The 19,443-nt window shown below is 33.3% G+C and overlaps 3 protein-coding genes across 3 annotated transcripts; 2 read left to right on the top strand and 1 right to left on the bottom strand.

The window, feature by feature from the left end:
- Positions 1-755: 755 nt before the first annotated feature.
- LOC130813681 (chaperonin CPN60-like 2, mitochondrial) lies at positions 756-6,606 on the top strand. The gene is made up of 18 exons (XM_057679522.1): positions 756-890; positions 990-1,011; positions 1,422-1,553; positions 1,981-2,140; positions 2,667-2,842; positions 3,041-3,136; positions 3,222-3,326; positions 3,450-3,536; positions 3,650-3,739; positions 4,342-4,422; positions 4,504-4,572; positions 4,640-4,717; positions 5,282-5,377; positions 5,466-5,565; positions 5,680-5,783; positions 5,866-5,971; positions 6,142-6,220; positions 6,312-6,606. The coding sequence occupies exons 1-18, from the start codon at positions 862-864 to the stop codon at positions 6,412-6,414; spliced, it is 1,713 nt and encodes a 570-aa protein (XP_057535505.1). The 5' UTR covers positions 756-861; the 3' UTR covers positions 6,415-6,606.
- A 1,485-nt stretch (positions 6,607-8,091) lies between these two features.
- On the bottom strand, positions 8,092-9,300 carry LOC130813563 (LOB domain-containing protein 22). Its single transcript, XM_057679397.1, has 2 exons — positions 8,354-9,300; positions 8,092-8,215 (listed from the first exon to the last, which is right to left on the bottom strand). The coding sequence occupies exons 1-2, from the start codon at positions 9,298-9,300 to the stop codon at positions 8,092-8,094; spliced, it is 1,071 nt and encodes a 356-aa protein (XP_057535380.1).
- A 6,389-nt stretch (positions 9,301-15,689) lies between these two features.
- Positions 15,690-18,741, top strand: LOC130813562 (protein MAIN-LIKE 1-like). Its single transcript, XM_057679396.1, has 5 exons — positions 15,690-16,107; positions 16,633-17,752; positions 17,870-18,006; positions 18,094-18,513; positions 18,590-18,741. Exons 2-5 carry the CDS (start codon positions 16,636-16,638, stop codon positions 18,611-18,613), a joined length of 1,698 nt encoding a protein of 565 aa, XP_057535379.1. The 5' UTR covers positions 15,690-16,107; positions 16,633-16,635; the 3' UTR covers positions 18,614-18,741.
- The last annotated feature ends 702 nt before the right edge of the window (positions 18,742-19,443 follow it).

Here is a 19,443-nt window from a genome sequence, read left to right as displayed (position 1 = left end):
AGCTCAGCAACTTTTCTTTTTAATAATTAATTAAATTTTATAAATTTATTCGGGATATCTTGGTGGACTTTGGTCGTGAGGAAGTAGATTATTGTACGCAATTTAATACAAGTATAAGAGCCAACAACTTAACATTTAACCAACCTTGTAACCAAATCCGACTTTAATCTGATTTTAAAATAACATTAAAACTATGTAAAAAGTAATGTGGACACAAGAGCTGATTTTGAATCGACTCGAAAGACTTGACTCAAAATCAACCCAATGACCTAAGTGAACACATCTTATCCTTTGTATTCAATACATAGATTATTAAATCTACATTTCCTTGATATATTTTTGGGTGTGTCTTTCAATGTAGTCAATATAAAAGAAACACCACAATCACAAATTTCTTTACGATTTCTATAATTCATCTCTTGTACCTAAAAATAATTAATAATGTAAGAAAATGTAATATGAATTATTTTTAAGTTTAATAAAAAATTAAGTTATCGATAAGGTAAATTTGTGTCTAGAATACTTATAAAAATCCATGTGTTGCATTATGTTGAATAAATGTTGAATTTAAAGAATTTTAAAAAATCATCAATGAGGAGGGAAAAATGAGAAATTTAAAGAAAAAAAAGGGTAGAAACACGAAAAAATACCGATAAATAAAAATGAATTTAATAATATAAAATTAAACTTTATTAGTGTAAATCATTAAATGGTCTTAAAAACAAAAAACCCTACGAAGTCTCCTATGATTCCTGGTTCGAAGCTTGTAAACCCCTTAAACCTCTACCAACATTTGCGTGTCTTTGCACTTAAACCCTACAACTTTATCTTTTTTTTGTTCTTCTCCAGCAGACCAGCACAATGTATCGTGTAGCATCTTCACTGATCAGGTTTGTAATTGTATCATACAATTTGCTCATACAGTATACCAATTGACAAGTTTATCAACACTTCTTTATACTTGTTTTTCTGCTTTCTTTTGTATGCAGGTCTTCTGCTGCTAAACGACTGGTATGTTATTTTCATTTATTTGTTCTTTTATTTAATAGCCTTTTTAAGTCTGAATTAATGTAGAAAGTAGAGTTTTGATTTATGGGTTTTGTTAAATTTAATTTGTTGTTGTTCCAGAATGATTAACTTGGATATTACATACAGAAAAAGTTAATATTTTTATTGCATTTGATTGTGACAGACTGTGAATTAGAGTAGAAAATTCAATTTGATTTCTGGGCCTTGTTATTTCGGATGGATTGACGTGGGTGAAACTGAAAAGTTTAAAAGTTTTATTGCATTTGATTGTTTAGGCTTTTGAACAATGGGTCTTACTATAAGCATAAAAAATGGAGCAGATTGGATTTTTTATTTATTAATTTTAAATGGGTGAGTTTTTTAGATCGCTTTTTTGGTAATTGAATTTGTAGGTAAACAGTAGGGTAATTGCGAGTAGGAATTATGTTGCCAAAGATGTTAATTTTGGTGTTGGAGCTCGAGCAGCAATGCTGCAAGGAGTTAATGAGATTGCTGAAGCTGTCAAAGTCACTATGGGACCTAAGGTATGAACTTTGATTCCATTTTTTAGTGTAAATCACACTGCAAAAATACGTTTTCAGTCACGTTTGCAAAACAGATATTGCGGTTAATACAAATGATTTTGCGGTCAATGTGGTCTATATTTCGGTCACGGTAAACTCAAAAACCTTTACAATATGGTCTCGATATGGTGATGCGGCCTTGTTTTTGCACTATGGTGTAAATGGCTAATAAGAGTATTAGTAAATACTTTATGTCCACAATTTGATAAGGATTCTTCAAGAGTCGTTGAAACCGGTAGTTTGATCGAGTTAAAAAAATGTTGATGATGTGTTTATATTGAATAAGTGAGTCTTGATAGTAGACATTTGATGTTGCTTTGTGCTGGAGAATATGAGATTATGAGGTAGTTGAAAGTCTTACGAATTATTTGCTATTATGTTGAAATAGGGTTGCAATGTAATCATTGAAAGGAACCATAAAGACCCTAAAGTCACAAAAGATGGTGTTACGGTTGCCAAGAGCATTAAGTTTCACGATAGAGCTAAGAATCTTGGTGCAGAACTCGTAAAACAGGTCGCGAAGGCTACAAATACTGCTGCTGGAGATGGTAATTATCTGCCTTCATCCCCTTTTGTGTTGTGCTCTGGCTGAATTTGAAATTTCCATAGTGTAATTATATAGAAAGCTTTACTTGGCTTCTTTCATTTGTAATTATTTCTTGACTGGCTTAGATTAGTTGGTAATCTGACCAATCTATTCAAGTGTTGAATTCGATAAAGGAAATCTTCATTATTTAATCATCTTAATGAAATTCTAGTTACTTTTTCTTCCACTTATCTTGATAATGTAGCTCATAGTGCCGTTTGTCTGCATTATCCGACTCTTACTGTTCTGGTTTTTCTCCTTTGTGAATGGGGTCAAGAAGTTGTTTGACACTAGTAATGTACTAAAAAATTTACATCTCTTTCTCTCATAATGTTCATTCCATAATCAACTTTTGTTGATTCTGCACGTACCTGTAATTAATCGGGTGGCTCTTCATGTATGAATTGCTTGCCAAGTTTGATTGTTTTTACCCAAGTTAAGAATACATGTCTGCACTTAAAACCTAATGCCTTGTTTTTTTGGTTTAGGAACAACGTGTGCTACTGTCTTGACTCAGGCAATTTTAGTGGAAGGATGCAAATCCATAGCTGCTGGTGTAAATGCAATGGATCTGCGTACTGGGATCAATATGGCAGTTGATGCTGTGGTGTCCAACTTGAAAAGTAAAGCGGTGATGATAAGTACCCCAGAGGAAATCACACAGGTAATTTTTTTCAGTTTGATATGCATGTTCAATAGGCAGGAATGACTGATCGGTTTTATAAGAAAAAATGAAATCGGGATCCATTAGTCTTAGGTGGAAATGTGGAGTCCTGAGAAATTATTTCTTTGTGAAGAATGTGTGGTAAGTAGAGAAACTATTTGGTGTTGTTCCATAAACAAGTAATATTTCTCGTGACAGGTGGCTACTATATCTGCTAATGGTGAGCGTGAAATTGGTGAAATCGTTGCTAGGGCAATGGAGAAAGTTGGAAAGGAAGGCGTTATCACTGTTTCCGTAAGTAACTAGTATGTTCAACCATACTATTGTCAATTTTTACTTGGGAAAAGAGATCATATTGGTTGTTAAATTTTATTTTTAGGATGGAAACACATTGGATAATGAACTAGAGGTGGTGGAGGGCATGAAATTAGCCAGGGGTTATATTTCTCCTTATTTTATTACCCATCAGAAGACCCAAAAATGTGTAAGTATAATGCTACGATATGCATTTGATTAAAAACTACTCCTATTATGCTATCTTTCTAAGGTATGCTTAAGTTTTGAAAGAGTCTGATTTTTCTTATGTGCTGAATGTCTCTCTAATCAGGAACTTGAGAATCCGTTGGTTCTAATCCATGAGAAGAAAATATCAGATATGGCGTCCCTTGTTAGAGTATTGGAGTTGGCTCTTCAGGTTCAATAGTGTTTTGATAAAACTCCTTCAAATTTGAGTTATTTATTATTAAGTGGCATTGAATATTTGGTTGATTTGAATAATTTTTCTTTGTTGATATGGGCTTTTGAAAGATGAATAGACCTCTACTAATAGTTGCCGAGGATATTGAGGGTGATGCCCTAACCATGTTAATTCTCAACAAGCATCAAGCTGGACTTAAGGTGAGCATATGTCAAACACCTAATAATTATTCTGGGGATATTTCATATGATAGCACTGACTATTCTTATGCACGAGATGTAGCGCTTTTTTTATTTTTTCCACATGGTATCATTGAAATTGTACAGTAAATGATTCTATAGCATTAATGAGGCAAAACTTAGAATATTTTGTTAAGTTTATGAAAATACAATTGCAATACTTTTGTACCCTCCCCTTATAATATCACCTTTTCTCTCCTTTCCTTACGTTAAGGAACTCATCTATGGAAGCCAAATCTCTATTAATCATCCCCCTTTCCTCTCTCCTCTAGATTTCCTCGTCTCAATCACCTCCAAAATGCTCACCCACTTATACTAGTTGCACAAGCGTGCCTTTATGATTGCACTATCATTATCACCCGCTCTTTACAAGCATTGTGCTTCCTATTATCTAAGTGCTAAATGTATCTTTTTGTCTTCCTTTTCCAAGTTGTGAAAGTCTCCTAATTTTGCACAAGTTAGGTCCCAAAAGAATAATATCTATCCTTGGCATCATTTATCCTTTGTAATTTTTTTGTCACTGAAGGTCTGGTGCTTTTTTATGTCCTTTCCTTGCCTTCTAGGTTTGTGCCATTAAAGCTCCAGGATTTGGAGAAAGCCGGAAAGCTAGCCTTGATGATCTAGCTGTATTTACAGGAGGAGAGGTAAGGCATTTTACATAATTGTTTTAGTGGTACTTCGATTTGTATGTCTTCAGTCATATCATCCATTAATTTTCTTGTTAGGTGATCTCAGAAGAGTGTGGTTTGACTCTCGACAAGATTCGACCGGAAATGCTTGGTTGTGCGAAGAAGGTATGTATTGCCTTCTGTTACATTCTACTTGAAAACTCAATTGAAGACTGATTTTGGATTGGGACAGGTTACCATTTCTATGGATGACACTATTGTTTTAAATGGAGGGGGAGACAAGAAGCTGATAGAAGAGCGCTGCGAAGAGGTATAATGATGATTTCTAAAAGTCTTGTCTCACTCGGCCCTCGTGTTGAATTTCTAAGTTTTGACTTTTTGAGTGAATTATACTAGTAACTTTGAAGATTATGATTGAAGGTGACTTTCACCAGCAGTTTCCGAAGTTTAGAATCCGTTTCAGTTTACCTACTTGGGGTTCGTAACATGGGAATAAGCGGATTACAGGAGCTATTGATGCCAAAAACCTTCACAAAAACTTGTTTCCTTATGTGTCTCACTTGAGTGAAACATCCACGTGAACGACTAGTGGAACTGATATATTGGTTCATGTAGCCAACACTAATCTTTTGGGATTAAAGCCCCGGCATTATTGTTGTTGTATTTCCATGATGTCCACTAATTCTAAATATCTACCAGTCAAGCGATCAATGTTCCAAGATCCAATCTTAATTTATCACCCTTGGTTTTCATGTAAAAACATACGCCCTAGCTCATTTAACATCGTACTTGTGCTATCACTTCGGGGTTTTAATTAAGAAGTGAACCCATAATTGATGTCACTTGAACGTGCAACTTTTATTGTTACCTGCAGCTTAGAACTTCCATGGAGAATAGTACTTCAACATTTGACAAAGAGAAGGCACAAGAAAGATTATCAAAGCTTTCTGGTGGTGTTGCTGTCTTCAAGGTTCTCCTTATCTCACAAATAATATTTTAATCTATATATATTCCACTAAACGAGAATTCAACCAATATTTTGTATACGTATGGAACAGGTTGGAGGTGTTAGCGAGGCTGAAGTTGGTGAGCGAAAGGATAGGGTCATAGATGCTGTGAATGCTACAAAAGCTGCTGTCGAGGAGGGTATTGTGCCCGGTGAGTATATTTCTTTACTTATTGACCGGTATTTTCAAAAACTAGTGCTAAATGATGTTTTAGTTATTACGTTATCTTCTTTTTACACTTGTGGTGTTTGAATCTTAATGTTAGGTGGCGGCGCTGCTCTCCTCTATGCTACAAAAGTTCTGGAGAACATCCCGACTAAAAATGATGACCAGAAAAGAGGAGTTCAAATAGTTCAGAATGCTCTCAAGGTTTACTTTTGATATGCTATAAATATGTATATCATAGTGATGGTATGTTTGCTATTTGTAACGGTATCTGATCATTCTTTAGGCACCTACATTTACCATTTTGTCGAATGCTGGTCATGATGCTCCGTTGATAATTGGCAATTTGTTGGAAAAGAATGATGAAACTGTCGGTTTTGATGCCTCTAAAGGTTTGCTTCTCGTGATCATTTCTTCTTTTTTTCCAAAACGTTCGAATGAAACCGTTTAACTAAATGAAGCGTAAATGAGTTGCAATCGGGAATCTAAAAGAATACTGTTTTAGACTCAAGTGCATCATTTTGAAAACTTCTTATAAATTACTTTTACTTTATGTAAACAGGCGAATACGTGAACATGGTAAAAGCAGGAATCATCGATCCTGTTAAAGTTATTAGAACAGCATTGGTCGATGCTGCAAGGTAAAGGCTCATTCAAGCAATAAATATCTTAATCTCGACTATTCTATGGCGTTTGCGTTGCATTACAATCGTTTTATTTTCTGGTTTACAGTGTTTCCTCTCTTCTGACCACAACGGAAGCTACTATCATCGACCATCCCGAACAGAGCAGAGTCCCACAACGCGTGCCCGACATGGATCAAATGGACTTGTGATAATTTGCTTCAGAAACTTTCTTGTAATTTAGTCGAAACGTTGCTCTTCTTTGTATTTCGATCTTCAGACTTCGAGCACTGAAACATTTTTTCCGGGAATTTCTCATCCATTTATTTGAGTTAAATTGAAAGTGTAAAACACTGCACCAAGAGCTTCTTTATAACGGTGGAATGAGATGAAATCAAACCCAACATCTTGCATTTTGTTGCAGCTTGCAGCAAGTAGAATTGGGTGATTTGAATTTTATTCTGCCAACTACCAGGTATACAATGATATACTTGTTAATTTTTTTGGTAAAATTGATATTAATAATTTAATTTTTCACCTATCTGTTGTGAAAAATTTAATCTATGTATTATTTTATAATAATCTAATCTTTGTCATATATTTGCTACAGTATACCATATTATTAATAATAGTAATACTAGGATATACTGCCAGCAAATTAAGATAAAGGTTGAATTCTTCACAACGAATTAAGGTTAAATGTTAGAATATTGAAAAATAATTTAAAAGTGAGATTATTTATAGGGGACGTGTAAAATATTAAATTATTAATATTAATTATTTTCAATTTTTATTGTTGAAAATTTTTCTCAATTTTTTGAAAATTTAAGAAAAATAAAGTTACATGATAAATGGACGAATATTATTGATAAAATTTCTATCTAAAGAAAGAAAAGATTCAACAAGCCCTATATATTTCTAGTTCTATCTAATAATCCCTCCGTGGTTCTCATAAATGTTTACGAGAATTAAGAAAAATAAAATCTTTTAAATAATAAATGTATTATTTTATTAAATAATAAATTTGATAGTAGAAAAGTGAAGACCGTAAACATTAAAAAATATATATTAAAAGAAAGTTAGTAAAAAAATATGAGGACCACATCTTTTAAAAATATGTTTTAATAAAGTTAGAGGGAAGTGGGAACCATAACTAATATAAAAATACTAAAATGAAATTAGTAAAAAATATATGTGGATCATAAGCATAATTAAAATATAAAAATAAAAATGAATAATTTTAATTTTAACCAAAATTTGTGATAAAAAAAAATTTGAAAAATTCCGTATGGTACCACATCTTTTAAAAACATGTATTTATAAAGTAAGTTGGTGGAGTCAGAACTAATATAAAAATATAAAAATAAAATTTAGTGGAAGAAATGTGGGGTCATAAAAGAACAAAGTTAATTATGATCAAAATTTGGGATATAAATCGAAAAATTTTATATGAGACCGCATCTTTTTAAAATATGTTTTTATAAAGTAAGTTAGTGGAAGCCAGAATGTTAAAATGAAGTTAGTGGAAGACATGTGAGAATTATAAGTATAATTAAAATATAAAAATAAAAATAAGCAAAGTTAATTTTGTTCAAAATTTGTGATATAAATTGAAAAATTCAGTATGGGACCAATAAATAGAACAACCCAAAATGACAACACACACTCTTGTGTGAGATGGTCTCATCGTGAGACGTTTTATATGGACAGAATAACCTAACTAATATAATTATTCATATATGGACTCTTTATTTTAAGATCGTCTCGCCGAAAAATGGTGTATAGTAGTTAAAACAAATTTAAGACTAAGAGAGTATATAAAATTAAATTGCACTCTATCAAACTAGATCCATAATACCTAAACAATGAAGGGACATTATATTTGCTTCTCAATTTGTGACCGTAAACAATGACGCTGGATTCCTTAAATCAAGTCCATAAATATGGTGTAAGGATTCATCTTCTTGGTTTTCCAGTATATCATTTTCTTCTTTCAATGTAACCACCTCTTCACTGTAAAATTGCAAAATTCCAGAAACAAACAACACTTATTTGTATACTTAATTATATCTAAAATCGAAACCTAAAAATATTGTAGTATGTTAATTGTAATGTAAATAATTGTTCATTGGATGAAGATGAGGATCATACTTAAATCTGTCACTTTGAAGATTATGATCTGAATACGACATATCAACGTTAGAACAATTATTAAATTTACTTTCATATTCTCCGCTACCATTTCCAATCATATGGATTTTCGGCTTCATCTCCGATTCCTCACCAAATTCATTTTTCATTACAAAACCCTGGCGGCCATGATTCGTACTGCTACTCGATGAGGCTAACATAGCCTCCTGTTGATTAGCAATCCACGAATACTGCTCGTTTTGATTAGCGATTCCGGGAGAAACATACGGAATAAAATTTTGTTGATTGTTTCCTTGATTGGCTTCATCGTTATGATAAAACCGCATCAAATTTTGATATTGCTGGAAATTATCAATATTATTTTGATAAGAAACGAATTCATTATTGATTTGATGATAACTATTGTTATGATCTTCGGCAGAAGTATTATTCTGCTCGCATTCAATCTCAATCCGCGGATTAGGTACAGAACCAAGGGATGCAATTTGATACAATGGAACTGCATGTTGTTGTTGTTGCTGTTGCTGTTGCTGATTATAAAATTGAACCTTATAATACTCAATCTGTTGACAAATGGCATGCAATTCAGATTTGTAATATGCGATTTGATATTCTAAATGCCTAATCAGCCCTAAACATCCGTTTACAGGATCTTTAGCACGCATATTAGACTGAAAAATAATAGTTGCCATTGCGTGATTTTTTTGGACAGTGGTAAGACCACGTATGATTTTAGTAATATTGCTAACACCAAACAATTTGTGCGCATTGAGGAATTCTCTTTGCCGATCATGAGGAAAATAAGGAGCTAATGGACAATCGGATGCACATTTCCTTCGTTGGTACTTACACGCAGCGCATGCTTGGCTGCCATTGCTAACTCTGCTATGATGGGATAATTGGGAAGAAGAAGAAGAAGAATGAGGGTGAATTAAACTATTGCTCATTTGTCTTGTGTTGGTGTTGAGATTTCTTTGCCAAGACTTTTGGAGTTTTTTGTGCGAGCCTCAGTTTTTTGGGTTGCTTGTCATTTTTTGTTTTAAACTCCCACAATTTCTCATTGATGAACAAAATGAATGATTGGGAGAGAAATAAGGATGCGTAATATAACTTTATATAGATATAAAACAAGAAGGGTTATAATTTATTTAGAATTTTTGACAATTTGTTAGTTGTTATAGGTTTTTTTGATTTTTCTATATTTGTATTTATGAGTTATGAGTTGTCAATTTTATGGCAAAGCAAATACCAAGTCTACATGATTTGTTACGATATATTTGTACAGTTATATTAATTTTAGTATAATAAACTATAATTGTAATTATAGTTGTTTACTTTTTCCAAATCATTTTCCTATTAATAGTGAAAATAGTTTAATATAATTGTTTAACAATAATAGATTTATAAAAATTACTAATTTTAAGATGAAATCATGAATGATGTTCTTACACTTTTTACTATTTGGAATTATTTGATTGGGGAGAAAAAAAATAGGAGATTAAGAGATAAAATAGGGAATCAAGAGACAAAATAGGGAATACAATCTAACAAAATAATTTGAATATTTTTAATTTTTCAATATTATGCTGAATAAAGCTTATGAAAAATTAAAAAATTATACTTGTAAGAAATGGTTTGAAGGTTTTAAATCTTTGACTTTTGGATCAATTTTCAACCTTTAAATTTAAATTATAAAAAATCTTAACTTTAACTTAAATGTAGATAAGAGATTAAGTTCGAGAAAATATGAGACGAAGCCTATACAATGAAAAAAATATTAGAAAATATTTTTTTTAAAAAAATAATATGGGTTGACCCAACTAAAGTCGTCTCATAACGGCCAAAATAAAGAATTAGGTTTTTGTTTTTTTTTTATTTTAATCCTAATCAAAACCGAAAATCAGGTTTTTGCTTCCTTTTTTTCCTATATTCTATCTACCCGCATACTCCCTCCTCTTTTCATTCCTCTAACGGCCCGTTTGGTACATGGTATTAGAGGGCGGTAATGGTAATAAAATTAAGTAATGAAAATTTTGGTTGTTTGGATACCTTCAATGGTAATGGATGGTAATAAAATAAGGTAATGAAATTACCAAAAAGGGTCATTTTCATTACCATCAAACAACATGGTATTAGGCGGTAATGGTAATGAAGTATTACTGTGGTAATAAAATAAGATAATGTTGTTTCGAGCTGAAGAAAAAAAATAATGAAGAAAAAAAAGGTAATGTATGTAATTATCCAAAAAAAATATTATTATTAAAAAAGGAATCATTAGATAGAATAATTTAGATACAATAATGCTTTTAAATACAAATATACAATAATGAAACTAAGAGTCATTACCATTTTTTATTACTAACAACCAAATGCAATCAATGGAATATTATCTTCCATTACCATTCTTTAGTCATGCACACCAAACAAAAGAATCTTCATTACCAATTCTCATATCCATTCCTTCATTACTATTGCCATTACAACATTTCATTCCCATTACTTCATTACTATCAACCAAACGGGCCGTAAATGTCAGATACAAATGATAAATTGTCCTTCGAAAAAACGGAAGATTCAGTCCTGCAATGCTTTTAGCCATTTGATTCTGGGTATAAATACCAGTCAATTAACTTTTTCTTCGTCCCCTGATGTTCTGGTGAATACCCGAGCCTTGTTCCTGCAGATCTTCTTTATTTTTTTTCAAAGCCAGCAACCAGCTCTTCCCTCCTCCCTTTGTTTTTCAATACAGCAAACAATATCTTTTCTTGGTTCTTGTTTGCCGAAAAACTCATGAAAGATATTGTTTTATTTTTTAATTTTTTATTTTCTTTTTCTTTTTATCGGTATATATATATATATGGAGAAGTTCAAGTAAAAACCATCCTTATATGAGAACCGTGAGAACCATAAAAAGGCGTTACTTTTTATATAAAAAAGTGTTACTTATTCCAGAAAAACGTGTTACTTTGGATTTGTATTTTTTTCTGACAGTTACTGTTTTTTTTTGGTAAAAAGTACCAGATTTTTTTAAAAACAAAAATAGCCAGTTTTTGAGCAAAAGTAGCACCTTTTCTGTAAAAAGGTAACACATTTTTTGGTTCTCACAATTCGCATAGAACCGTGGTTTGCACCTGAACGCGACCCTATATATATATATATATATATATATATATATATATATATATATATATATATATATATATATATATATATATATAGGGAGAAGTTTAAGCGAAAACCATCCTTATATGAGAACCGTGAGAACCAAAAAAAGGTGTTACTTTTTATATAAAAAGGTGTTAACTTTTTTCAAAAAAACGTATTACTTTGGATTTGTATTTTTTTTTCTGACAGTTACTGTTTTTTGGTAAAAAGTACCAGATTTTTTAAAAACAAAAGTAACACAGCTTTTATGCAAAAGTAGCACGTTTTCTGTAAAAATGTAACACATTTTTTGGTTCTCACGGTTCGCATAGAACCGTGGTTTGCACCTGAACGCGACCATATATATATATATATATATATATATATATATATATATATATATATATATATATATATATATATATATATAATTCTCCTTATCTGTTAATGATTTTATTATTATTATCCTACCAAGTTTCTTATCAAAGAATTTTTTATACTCAAATATTTATTAATTAATTAAAGATTAGTTGAATCTATTTGTCTCTATTTAATTAGATTAGATAAGCTTATGATGATTGGTATTGAATTAAAGGAATGTTGGCCGTTGGGATTATGAATTTTATTGGGGAGTATTTGTAAAAAGAAAAATTAAATGTTGGATAATTTAATATTTTACTAGATGAAGTATTAGATTTCTTGTGGACTTGTGAATTCTAAATTAGAACAATTATGAAGTATTTGTATTAATTAAATGTAAATTATATAAATGATTCAATCGTAAATTGATGGATGTTGGAGTAAGTTTGTTGGATTTTAATGATTAGTATGAAAGTTACGAAGATTAAGTAATTGGTGGATATGTTGATTATCGGTGAGTAATAGATGATATAGGAGATTCTTTTGGAAATCATTGATTATAGAATGAAAGTGTTTGTTAAGCTACAGTTTCAAGAGGTGTAATAAAATGTTATTATAGTAGCATTGAATGTATGTTAGTCATGCTATGTTTATTGTTATGCTTCAGAAGATGACTTCGTCGAAGAATTTTTCTAGTTGATTACAGTGAACCGGTTTTGGCTACCTAAAGCGTTGTGTTAATTTTGATGTGTAGTTTCAGTCCCTTAAAAGGGTCTGATCAGACTGTATTTCTTAAATAATTTTATTAAAACTCTTTTGAAATTGAAAATTATTGAGATAGATATGTTGTGACTACTTATGTTGATATTGTGATATGAGTCAATGGATCGAGATCACAAGCTGGTCATTGATTTAGGAGAGGCACATTGTCCCCTACTCCCTATTTTGAGGTAAATTGTCATTAAGATATTGACTAGATTTACCAGAGAGTGACATAGTCTTAAAGTTATGGGTGTTTCTCTTAACTAGACTCCACAAATATCTAGAACTAATGGTGCTTTTAAGTATTCTATTTTTGATTTATCATGTTATATTTTGTTTTGGATTGCTTCTTCTTATTTAGCTAAATCTGACTCTCTGTTAAGACTGTCTGTTAGATTGTTTATAGATCGGTATCAGCCAAAAACAAAGGAATAGCAAAGGTGATTAGAGTATACCTAGAAGATATTTTGGATTTGAGTATGTATAGAAATTGTAGTGTCGATATTGGGGTTTAGTAAGTATGTAGTAGATTTGGTTAAGTTGACTACTTTGAACTTTTATAGTTACTTGTATGATTATTTTGAACTTTAGTTTAACTGTTTGGAATTGAAATTAGTTATTATACCTAAATTTAAAGCTTATGATTCTTTATCAACGGGGCCTACCCTGAGATTTTAGGGGCCCGGGTCGAAAAACAAATTATGGACCCTAATTGTAAAATATATATTTATAATTACAAATTTATAATATAAAAAAATATTACACGTCAATAATAGAGTTTGATATTATCCGCTTTTTATTTGATAATCATGCATTTATAATTCAATAATTAATAAATAAGGTAATAGTTGTTATTAATAACACTTTGACTTGGTGGTTAAATGCATAATTTAATCATATAAGGTCTCAAGTTTGATGCATATGAAGGCAAAATTTTTCTACTTTTTTCGTGGGCCCTAGGCGCAAGCCCTTCTTGCCCTTGCTTAGGGCCGACCCTACATATCAGAAGTCATGGGTAGAGGTGAAACTTATTCGGATAAAAACTGCAAATCGAACCAAACCAAACCGAATAACAAATATAACTTGGTGATTTTTTAAATTTGATTTGGATTAGGTTTGAAAATTCAAAAACCGAAATAATTAGATTTAGATTAGGTTTGGAATTTTTAAAAACCAAAAAACAAATTAATAGACCGAACACCGAAATATTTAACAATCTAATACAGCCCCACTACCACTAGCCGAGACCCAAAACTTAATTTCTAACCCTATATTCCCTAATTATTTCCCAAAACTTAATTTCTAGCATCTTCCCCTAACCCTTATGACCTTATCTCCATTCTAATATTCTATCTTTCTGGAAAACCCAAATCCCTTATTCTCTTTTCATTCTCTCTTCTTCCCTAATCCAATTCCATTTTCGTTTGTTTTTATCAATCTTTCTTCTTCAATGTTTGATTTTCGTTTTTATCAATGTTGATTTTCAATTTTTTTTTCCCTGCTTTTATAAGTTTTTCTTTTGTGTATGTTTATAAGTTTACTTTTTGTTTTTTAATCAATGGTTACTGTTTTTTTTATCAATATTTACTGTTTTTGTATCAATGTTAATGGTATAATATATGTTTATTTTTGTTATCTTTCTCCTGCAAATATTTTTGCTTCTAAATCTGATGCTTTGTGTCTGATACATCAAATTTTGTTCTTCGGTCTAAACAAAAAAATTCGGCCTACATTATTCGGTCTGCGGTTTGGATTCGGTCTGTGAATATAAAATACTGTTCGGTGCGGTTCGTTCTAGAAATTAATTTAGTTTGGTGTTGGTCTAAAAATATAAAAACCGAATAAAATACGATTTCGATTTGATTTTGATGAAAGTCTAAACCGGTGACCGAACTTTCAACCCTAGTCATGGATCAATATATGATCCCTTCAGATTAAGTACAGATTAAGTAAACCTTGTAATGATCTAACTTATATTATATAGTTAATAAGCAAGTCAACTAGTTACCATTTAAGTGAAAGTAGTGATTCATTAAATAACCATGGACAACTTCGTATTAAAGTCTAATACCAAATCTCTAGTGTGATCAATACTATTAATCTAGCCTTCAGACATTTAATCTTGCATTTGTTAGAAGTTATTGATAAGTGCAATTATTTGCACTTATTTATGTCATTTTATATTCCTAAATGATGGTTGTTATTGGTAATTTCGTGTTTATTTTGAAGATTTATACTACTTTACCTATTTTGGTTATTCATGTTGATTTTGAGCGGGTTTTCATTGTTTGAAGTATAATTTTTATGATTTTTATGATGATAGAGTTTACTAAGAAGATTTTAGCTCAGCTGAAGATGGTTATAAAGAAGATGAGCAAAAAAGTAAAAAAGTGTTTATAAAGTAAAAGTTTTGAGGTGAAATTTGAGCATGTTTACTTTTTTGGTCATTACTTTTGATAGGAAGATCATACTAATGCAAGTTTTGCGGCATTGGAAAGTACACTTCAAGGGATTTCCAATGGTATATTATATGTCCAATTCCGACAATCGAGCAAGAAATGACGGTTGTTTAAAGTTCATCAGTCAGCAGCAAAGCAACGAGTCGTCGCCTAAAAGCTACGACTTGTCATCGAGTCACTGGAGCCAAAAGACGGGTTTTTCCCCATTACTTTAATATTATATTAATTTAGTTATCTTTATTTAATTAAGTTTATTAGGTTACTTTAGTTATTTTTGGAGAAATTGTTTCCAATTAACCTAAGAATATAAATAGGCATTAGTTATTTTACATTTATTTTGTGCTTTGAGTGTCCTAGATGCCTTAATGCTCTAGTTTTCTAGTTTTGATCAGTTCTTAATTTATTACACTCGATTTTTATTGTTTTTCTTTGCAACTTTTTATTATTTATGCAATTTATGGTTTATTCGCAATTCAACTTTTTATTATTGTTTTTATTTGCAACTTTTTATTATTTATGCAATTTATGGTTTATTTGCAATTCAACTTTTTATTATTGTTTTTATTTGGAACCTTTTATTATTTAGTTTATTGATTTACGTGATATTTGTGTATTGTCTAAGGGTGTTCAAAAATATCTGACCCGGTAACTTGATGACTCGCAATTTAAATGGCGGGTTATTTTATTGAAAAAATTATATGTTACGGGTCGGGTCATGAGCCGCTTAATGAAATTAAACGGATACCCGTTGACCCCTTAATATCAAGGAAAATAAAATGTATAAAAAAAACCTATTTCTTATTTGTCGCCACCATTTTCATTTTATCGCCACCCCCCCCCCTCGAATGAAATTACGACTTTACCCCTGAAATTTAAAAAATTACGAAAATGCCACTAAGCTTATAACTTCTATAAAAACACTTCAAATCCACTCAATAACACTTTCATCACTTCCATAAAATCAAATTCTTCACATAAAATTAAGCGGAGCTAAAACTTTGGAATCGAAATCGTCAACAAAAATTCGAGGTAAGTTTTTTTTTAAATCAATCGAAGGAAAAAAAAAATAAAGAAATGGATTCGGCACAGTCGCACAAAACGTGCGACTATACAGTCGCACGTTTTGTGCGACTGTGCCGAATCCATTTTTTTTTTTTTTTTAAATTTTTGAAAGAGTTTGTTGTTAGTTAATGTTATTTAGTAAATGTTGTAATAATATGTATTATGATAATGTTATTATAAGAAGTAGTTATTGATTTACGTATTCGAAAAAGAAAAAAAAAAAAATACAAACCGGTCGCACGAACCAGTCGCACAAAATGTGCAACAAATGTGCGACTGGTTCGTGCGACCGGTTTTTCAATTTTTTTTTTTATTGTAATGAATTTGTTTAGTGTAATTAATTTATTAAATTTGAGTTGTTTAAATATTTATGAATATAATAATTGTTTAATTGTTTGTAAATGTGAAATATTTTACGTGTTGCTTGTTTTTAATTTATTTGATTTTAAGTAATTTAAAATGTTGTCTTAATTTAAATTATGAAAATTCTAGTAAATGGCTGGAAATCAAGGTAAAGGAAAAGGGTTTTTTAGAGGTTTATTAAGCGGCAATAGATCTAGGCCTACTTTACTGAGAGGTGATCCCCATGAGAGGGGGGTTACGGGATCTGCAAGGCGAGCAAGGCAAGAACAAGCGGCCATACATAGTCAGGCCCAACGTTCAAGTACCCTAGAGCAAGTGCGTAGTCGCTTTGAGCGCCAAAGTAGCCTACATAGTCATACGGTCGGCTCAGGTGACGATGATACTGATTACGACGAGTCTCTTAGTCGGGAAGAGTCTCTTGGTCAGGATGAGTCTGCATGTCATCCTATTGATTGGACGATCGTAAGAGGCCATGCTGTTAAGTTCAAGATTAGAGGGCAGGGCTCGAGTGGCACTTCTGATCAGGCAGGAGTAAGCCAGGCTGAGGATGCGGCTCCACGGGGGAGGAGGCGATCGCAGTCCGCGGACACGGACTGGTTAATCACATCAGCCCAGCCCGGGGGCCCTGTTGATACTACTTTAATACCCAGCTACGGTGGGCACGTAGCAAAGGCTATATTTGAGGGATCGGAGCGCACCCCTCCGATTTTGGAATGTCGTGCTCGGAAGAAAACGTTGGATTTAATCATTAGACTTCAGGACATGTCTGATGAATTGTACAGGGTGTTACCTGGTACTCCCCTTGGTCGTTTGCCGTATATAATGCACCAGCACATCGACAGTGCTCTCATTACGACATTTGTGGAAAGGTGGCAGCCTGACACCAACACCTTCCACATGCCGTGGGGGGAGATGACCATAATGTTGCACGACGTGCAACGCATCTTGGGAATTGGCATTGACGGTTCACTTCCCGTGCAACCGTTTGATAATGAATGGCAGCTTGGCCTGGCCGGCCTTTTTGGTATGCCATTGTCGGAGCTGCGTGCGAAGGGACACTTCACAAGCGGTAGCATTAATGTTGGTGCACTGTTGCAGCTATGCCACCGTTCTCAGTCTATGGATACTCAACGTACCGCCTACTACATGGCTATAGTAGGTTCCACGTTGCTCGTGGATAAGACTAGAGTCGGGATGCGTCCTCACCCTGTTGTTACTGTTACCGCTGATCAGGCTGACATTGCTTGGGGTGCAGTGACGCTTGCTCACATGTATCGCCAACTGGGTATGGCGACAAGGACTGGGTGCAAGACTATTGCTGGTTGCCTGACACTGTTGCAGACATGGATTTACGAGTACTTCCCAGCCTTCCGCCCCCATCCGCGTCAAGCTGACATGCCGAACAAGACAATGGCAGAGATGTGGTCCCCGCCGAAGCCAATCCGCGAGCTGAGCAGACTGATAGACTGTAGGAGCATACTGGATGCCATGACAGAGGCACAGGTTTTGTACATGACTTCAAACTTAATTGTTTAACTTGTCAAGGGCAGAGATGTTATGTTGATTATGTATTATATTCATTGTGAGCAGGTGGAGTGGACTCCGTACTTGACTTATGATAGGTCTTTATTGAACGAGCACCCACGTACCTCCTATATCGGTGGTATCACCTGTTTCGATATCGTGGAGGTCTATTTGCCTGAGAGGACAGTGAGGCAGCTCGGTTTTGCACAGGAGATTCCCCCGGCTCCGCTGAGACCTACCCAAGCTTTGCGACCAGCACAGGGCTCCTACTCAGTTACATTCGCTTCTTCTTGTATGTTTACGGAGATGTGGAGTAGGTTCCCTTACTGTGCCCGCGTAGTGGAGCAGGCACTGCATCGCGCATCGGTTCCATCAGAGGCTGCCCCGGATTACGTGGACTGGTTTAGAGTGTCTTCCCACTGTTTTCTCATCCCAGGTGAAGGACCTGCTGCTGCGTTTGGTGCTGCGGATAACAGAGTCGAATATGTTAGTGTTCCTAATTATGTATTTTATTTTTATGTTTCATAACATGTATTGACTTTGCAATTGTCTGGTTTTACAGTTTGCTGCTGAATTTCCAACTTGACTTGCACTATTGCTCAGGATGCCAGCTATTGCTCAAATGACGCCTCGGGAAAGAGATGCTGCTGATATGTATTTAGAGGATCTTAGAGAGTTGTTTTCCGAATGGCAAGAGTGTAGAGGGCGTAGCCCCTAATAGACATTTACCTGTTTTGTAATGCATGAACAATTGTTGTATTTACTCTTTATGTATGAACAACTTTTTAATCGTTTGAACAATTGAATTATATATAAACACTATGGAGAATCTAAATTCACCGCGTCTCCGGCGGTGTTATTATGCTGTTGTCGTTGTACGTTGCACATTCTACTCCAAAGTGATATCCTATTACGATATTGTCTTTCTAAATCTGCACATGAATTGTTAGCTGCTCTCCAATTTTGTTGGACTGGCGGCAGTGGAGATGAATCATCGTTCATTAAAAGCTGAACATAATGATTCCCGTTTACCCAAAGAATATGTATAAGTTTATTTACGCCATGCGTTCCCCCTGTTCTTCTTAAAGGAAGCACTAAACAATTGTACATTGGATGACCATCCGCAGAGCCATAATACGCAATTGCTATGTTTAAAAATGTTGCTGCAGAATACAGTGTTGTCACTTCCAACCAGTGAGCGTACGGAGCAGGTCCTTTATTGTGGGCACCAACTCTGAATATAGCTTCCTCCACCGAATCAGCTGATAAATATAAGCGTGCATATTGTTCTCTATGCGTTTCCATTTCCAAACTCATTGCACGTCGTAACAGAGGCCATGCTTCCTCACCCCCTAACTCTGTGGCGGCAATAGCTCTAAATCCACAATTACCGTCACCTATAACATCAATCCAATC

The sequence above is a fragment of the Amaranthus tricolor genome, chromosome 5 (genome assembly GCF_026212465.1).
Source record: "Amaranthus tricolor cultivar Red isolate AtriRed21 chromosome 5, ASM2621246v1, whole genome shotgun sequence".
Lineage (NCBI taxonomy): Eukaryota > Viridiplantae > Streptophyta > Magnoliopsida > Caryophyllales > Amaranthaceae > Amaranthus > Amaranthus tricolor.
This window is presented reverse-complemented; position numbering and strand designations above follow the sequence as displayed.

What these genes read in the sequence shown, in the direction of transcription:
- LOC130813681 (XM_057679522.1), top strand. Translation starts at nt 862, where the DNA reads ATGTATCGTGTAGCATCTTCACTGATCAG. An exon ending in ATCAGAAGACCCAAAAATGT is followed by an intron (nt 3,327 to 3,449) that starts GTAAGTATAATG and finishes CTCTCTAATCAG; the next exon opens with GAACTTGAGAATCCGTTGGT. An exon ending in TATTGGAGTTGGCTCTTCAG is followed by an intron (nt 3,537 to 3,649) that starts GTTCAATAGTGT and finishes GGCTTTTGAAAG; the next exon opens with ATGAATAGACCTCTACTAAT.
- LOC130813563 (XM_057679397.1), bottom strand. Translation starts at nt 9,300, where the DNA reads ATGAGCAATAGTTTAATTCACCCTCATTCTTCTTCTTCTTCTTCCCAA. An exon ending in CTTCAAAGTGACAGATTTAA is followed by an intron (nt 8,216 to 8,353) that starts GTATGATCCTCA and finishes GCAATTTTACAG; the next exon opens with TGAAGAGGTGGTTACATTGA.
- LOC130813562 (XM_057679396.1), top strand. Translation starts at nt 16,636, where the DNA reads ATGGCTGGAAATCAAGGTAAAGGAAAAGGGTTTTTTAGAGGTTTATTA. An exon ending in TCAGGCTGACATTGCTTGGG is followed by an intron (nt 17,753 to 17,869) that starts GTGCAGTGACGC and finishes AGTACTTCCCAG; the next exon opens with CCTTCCGCCCCCATCCGCGT. An exon ending in ATGCCATGACAGAGGCACAG is followed by an intron (nt 18,007 to 18,093) that starts GTTTTGTACATG and finishes CATTGTGAGCAG; the next exon opens with GTGGAGTGGACTCCGTACTT.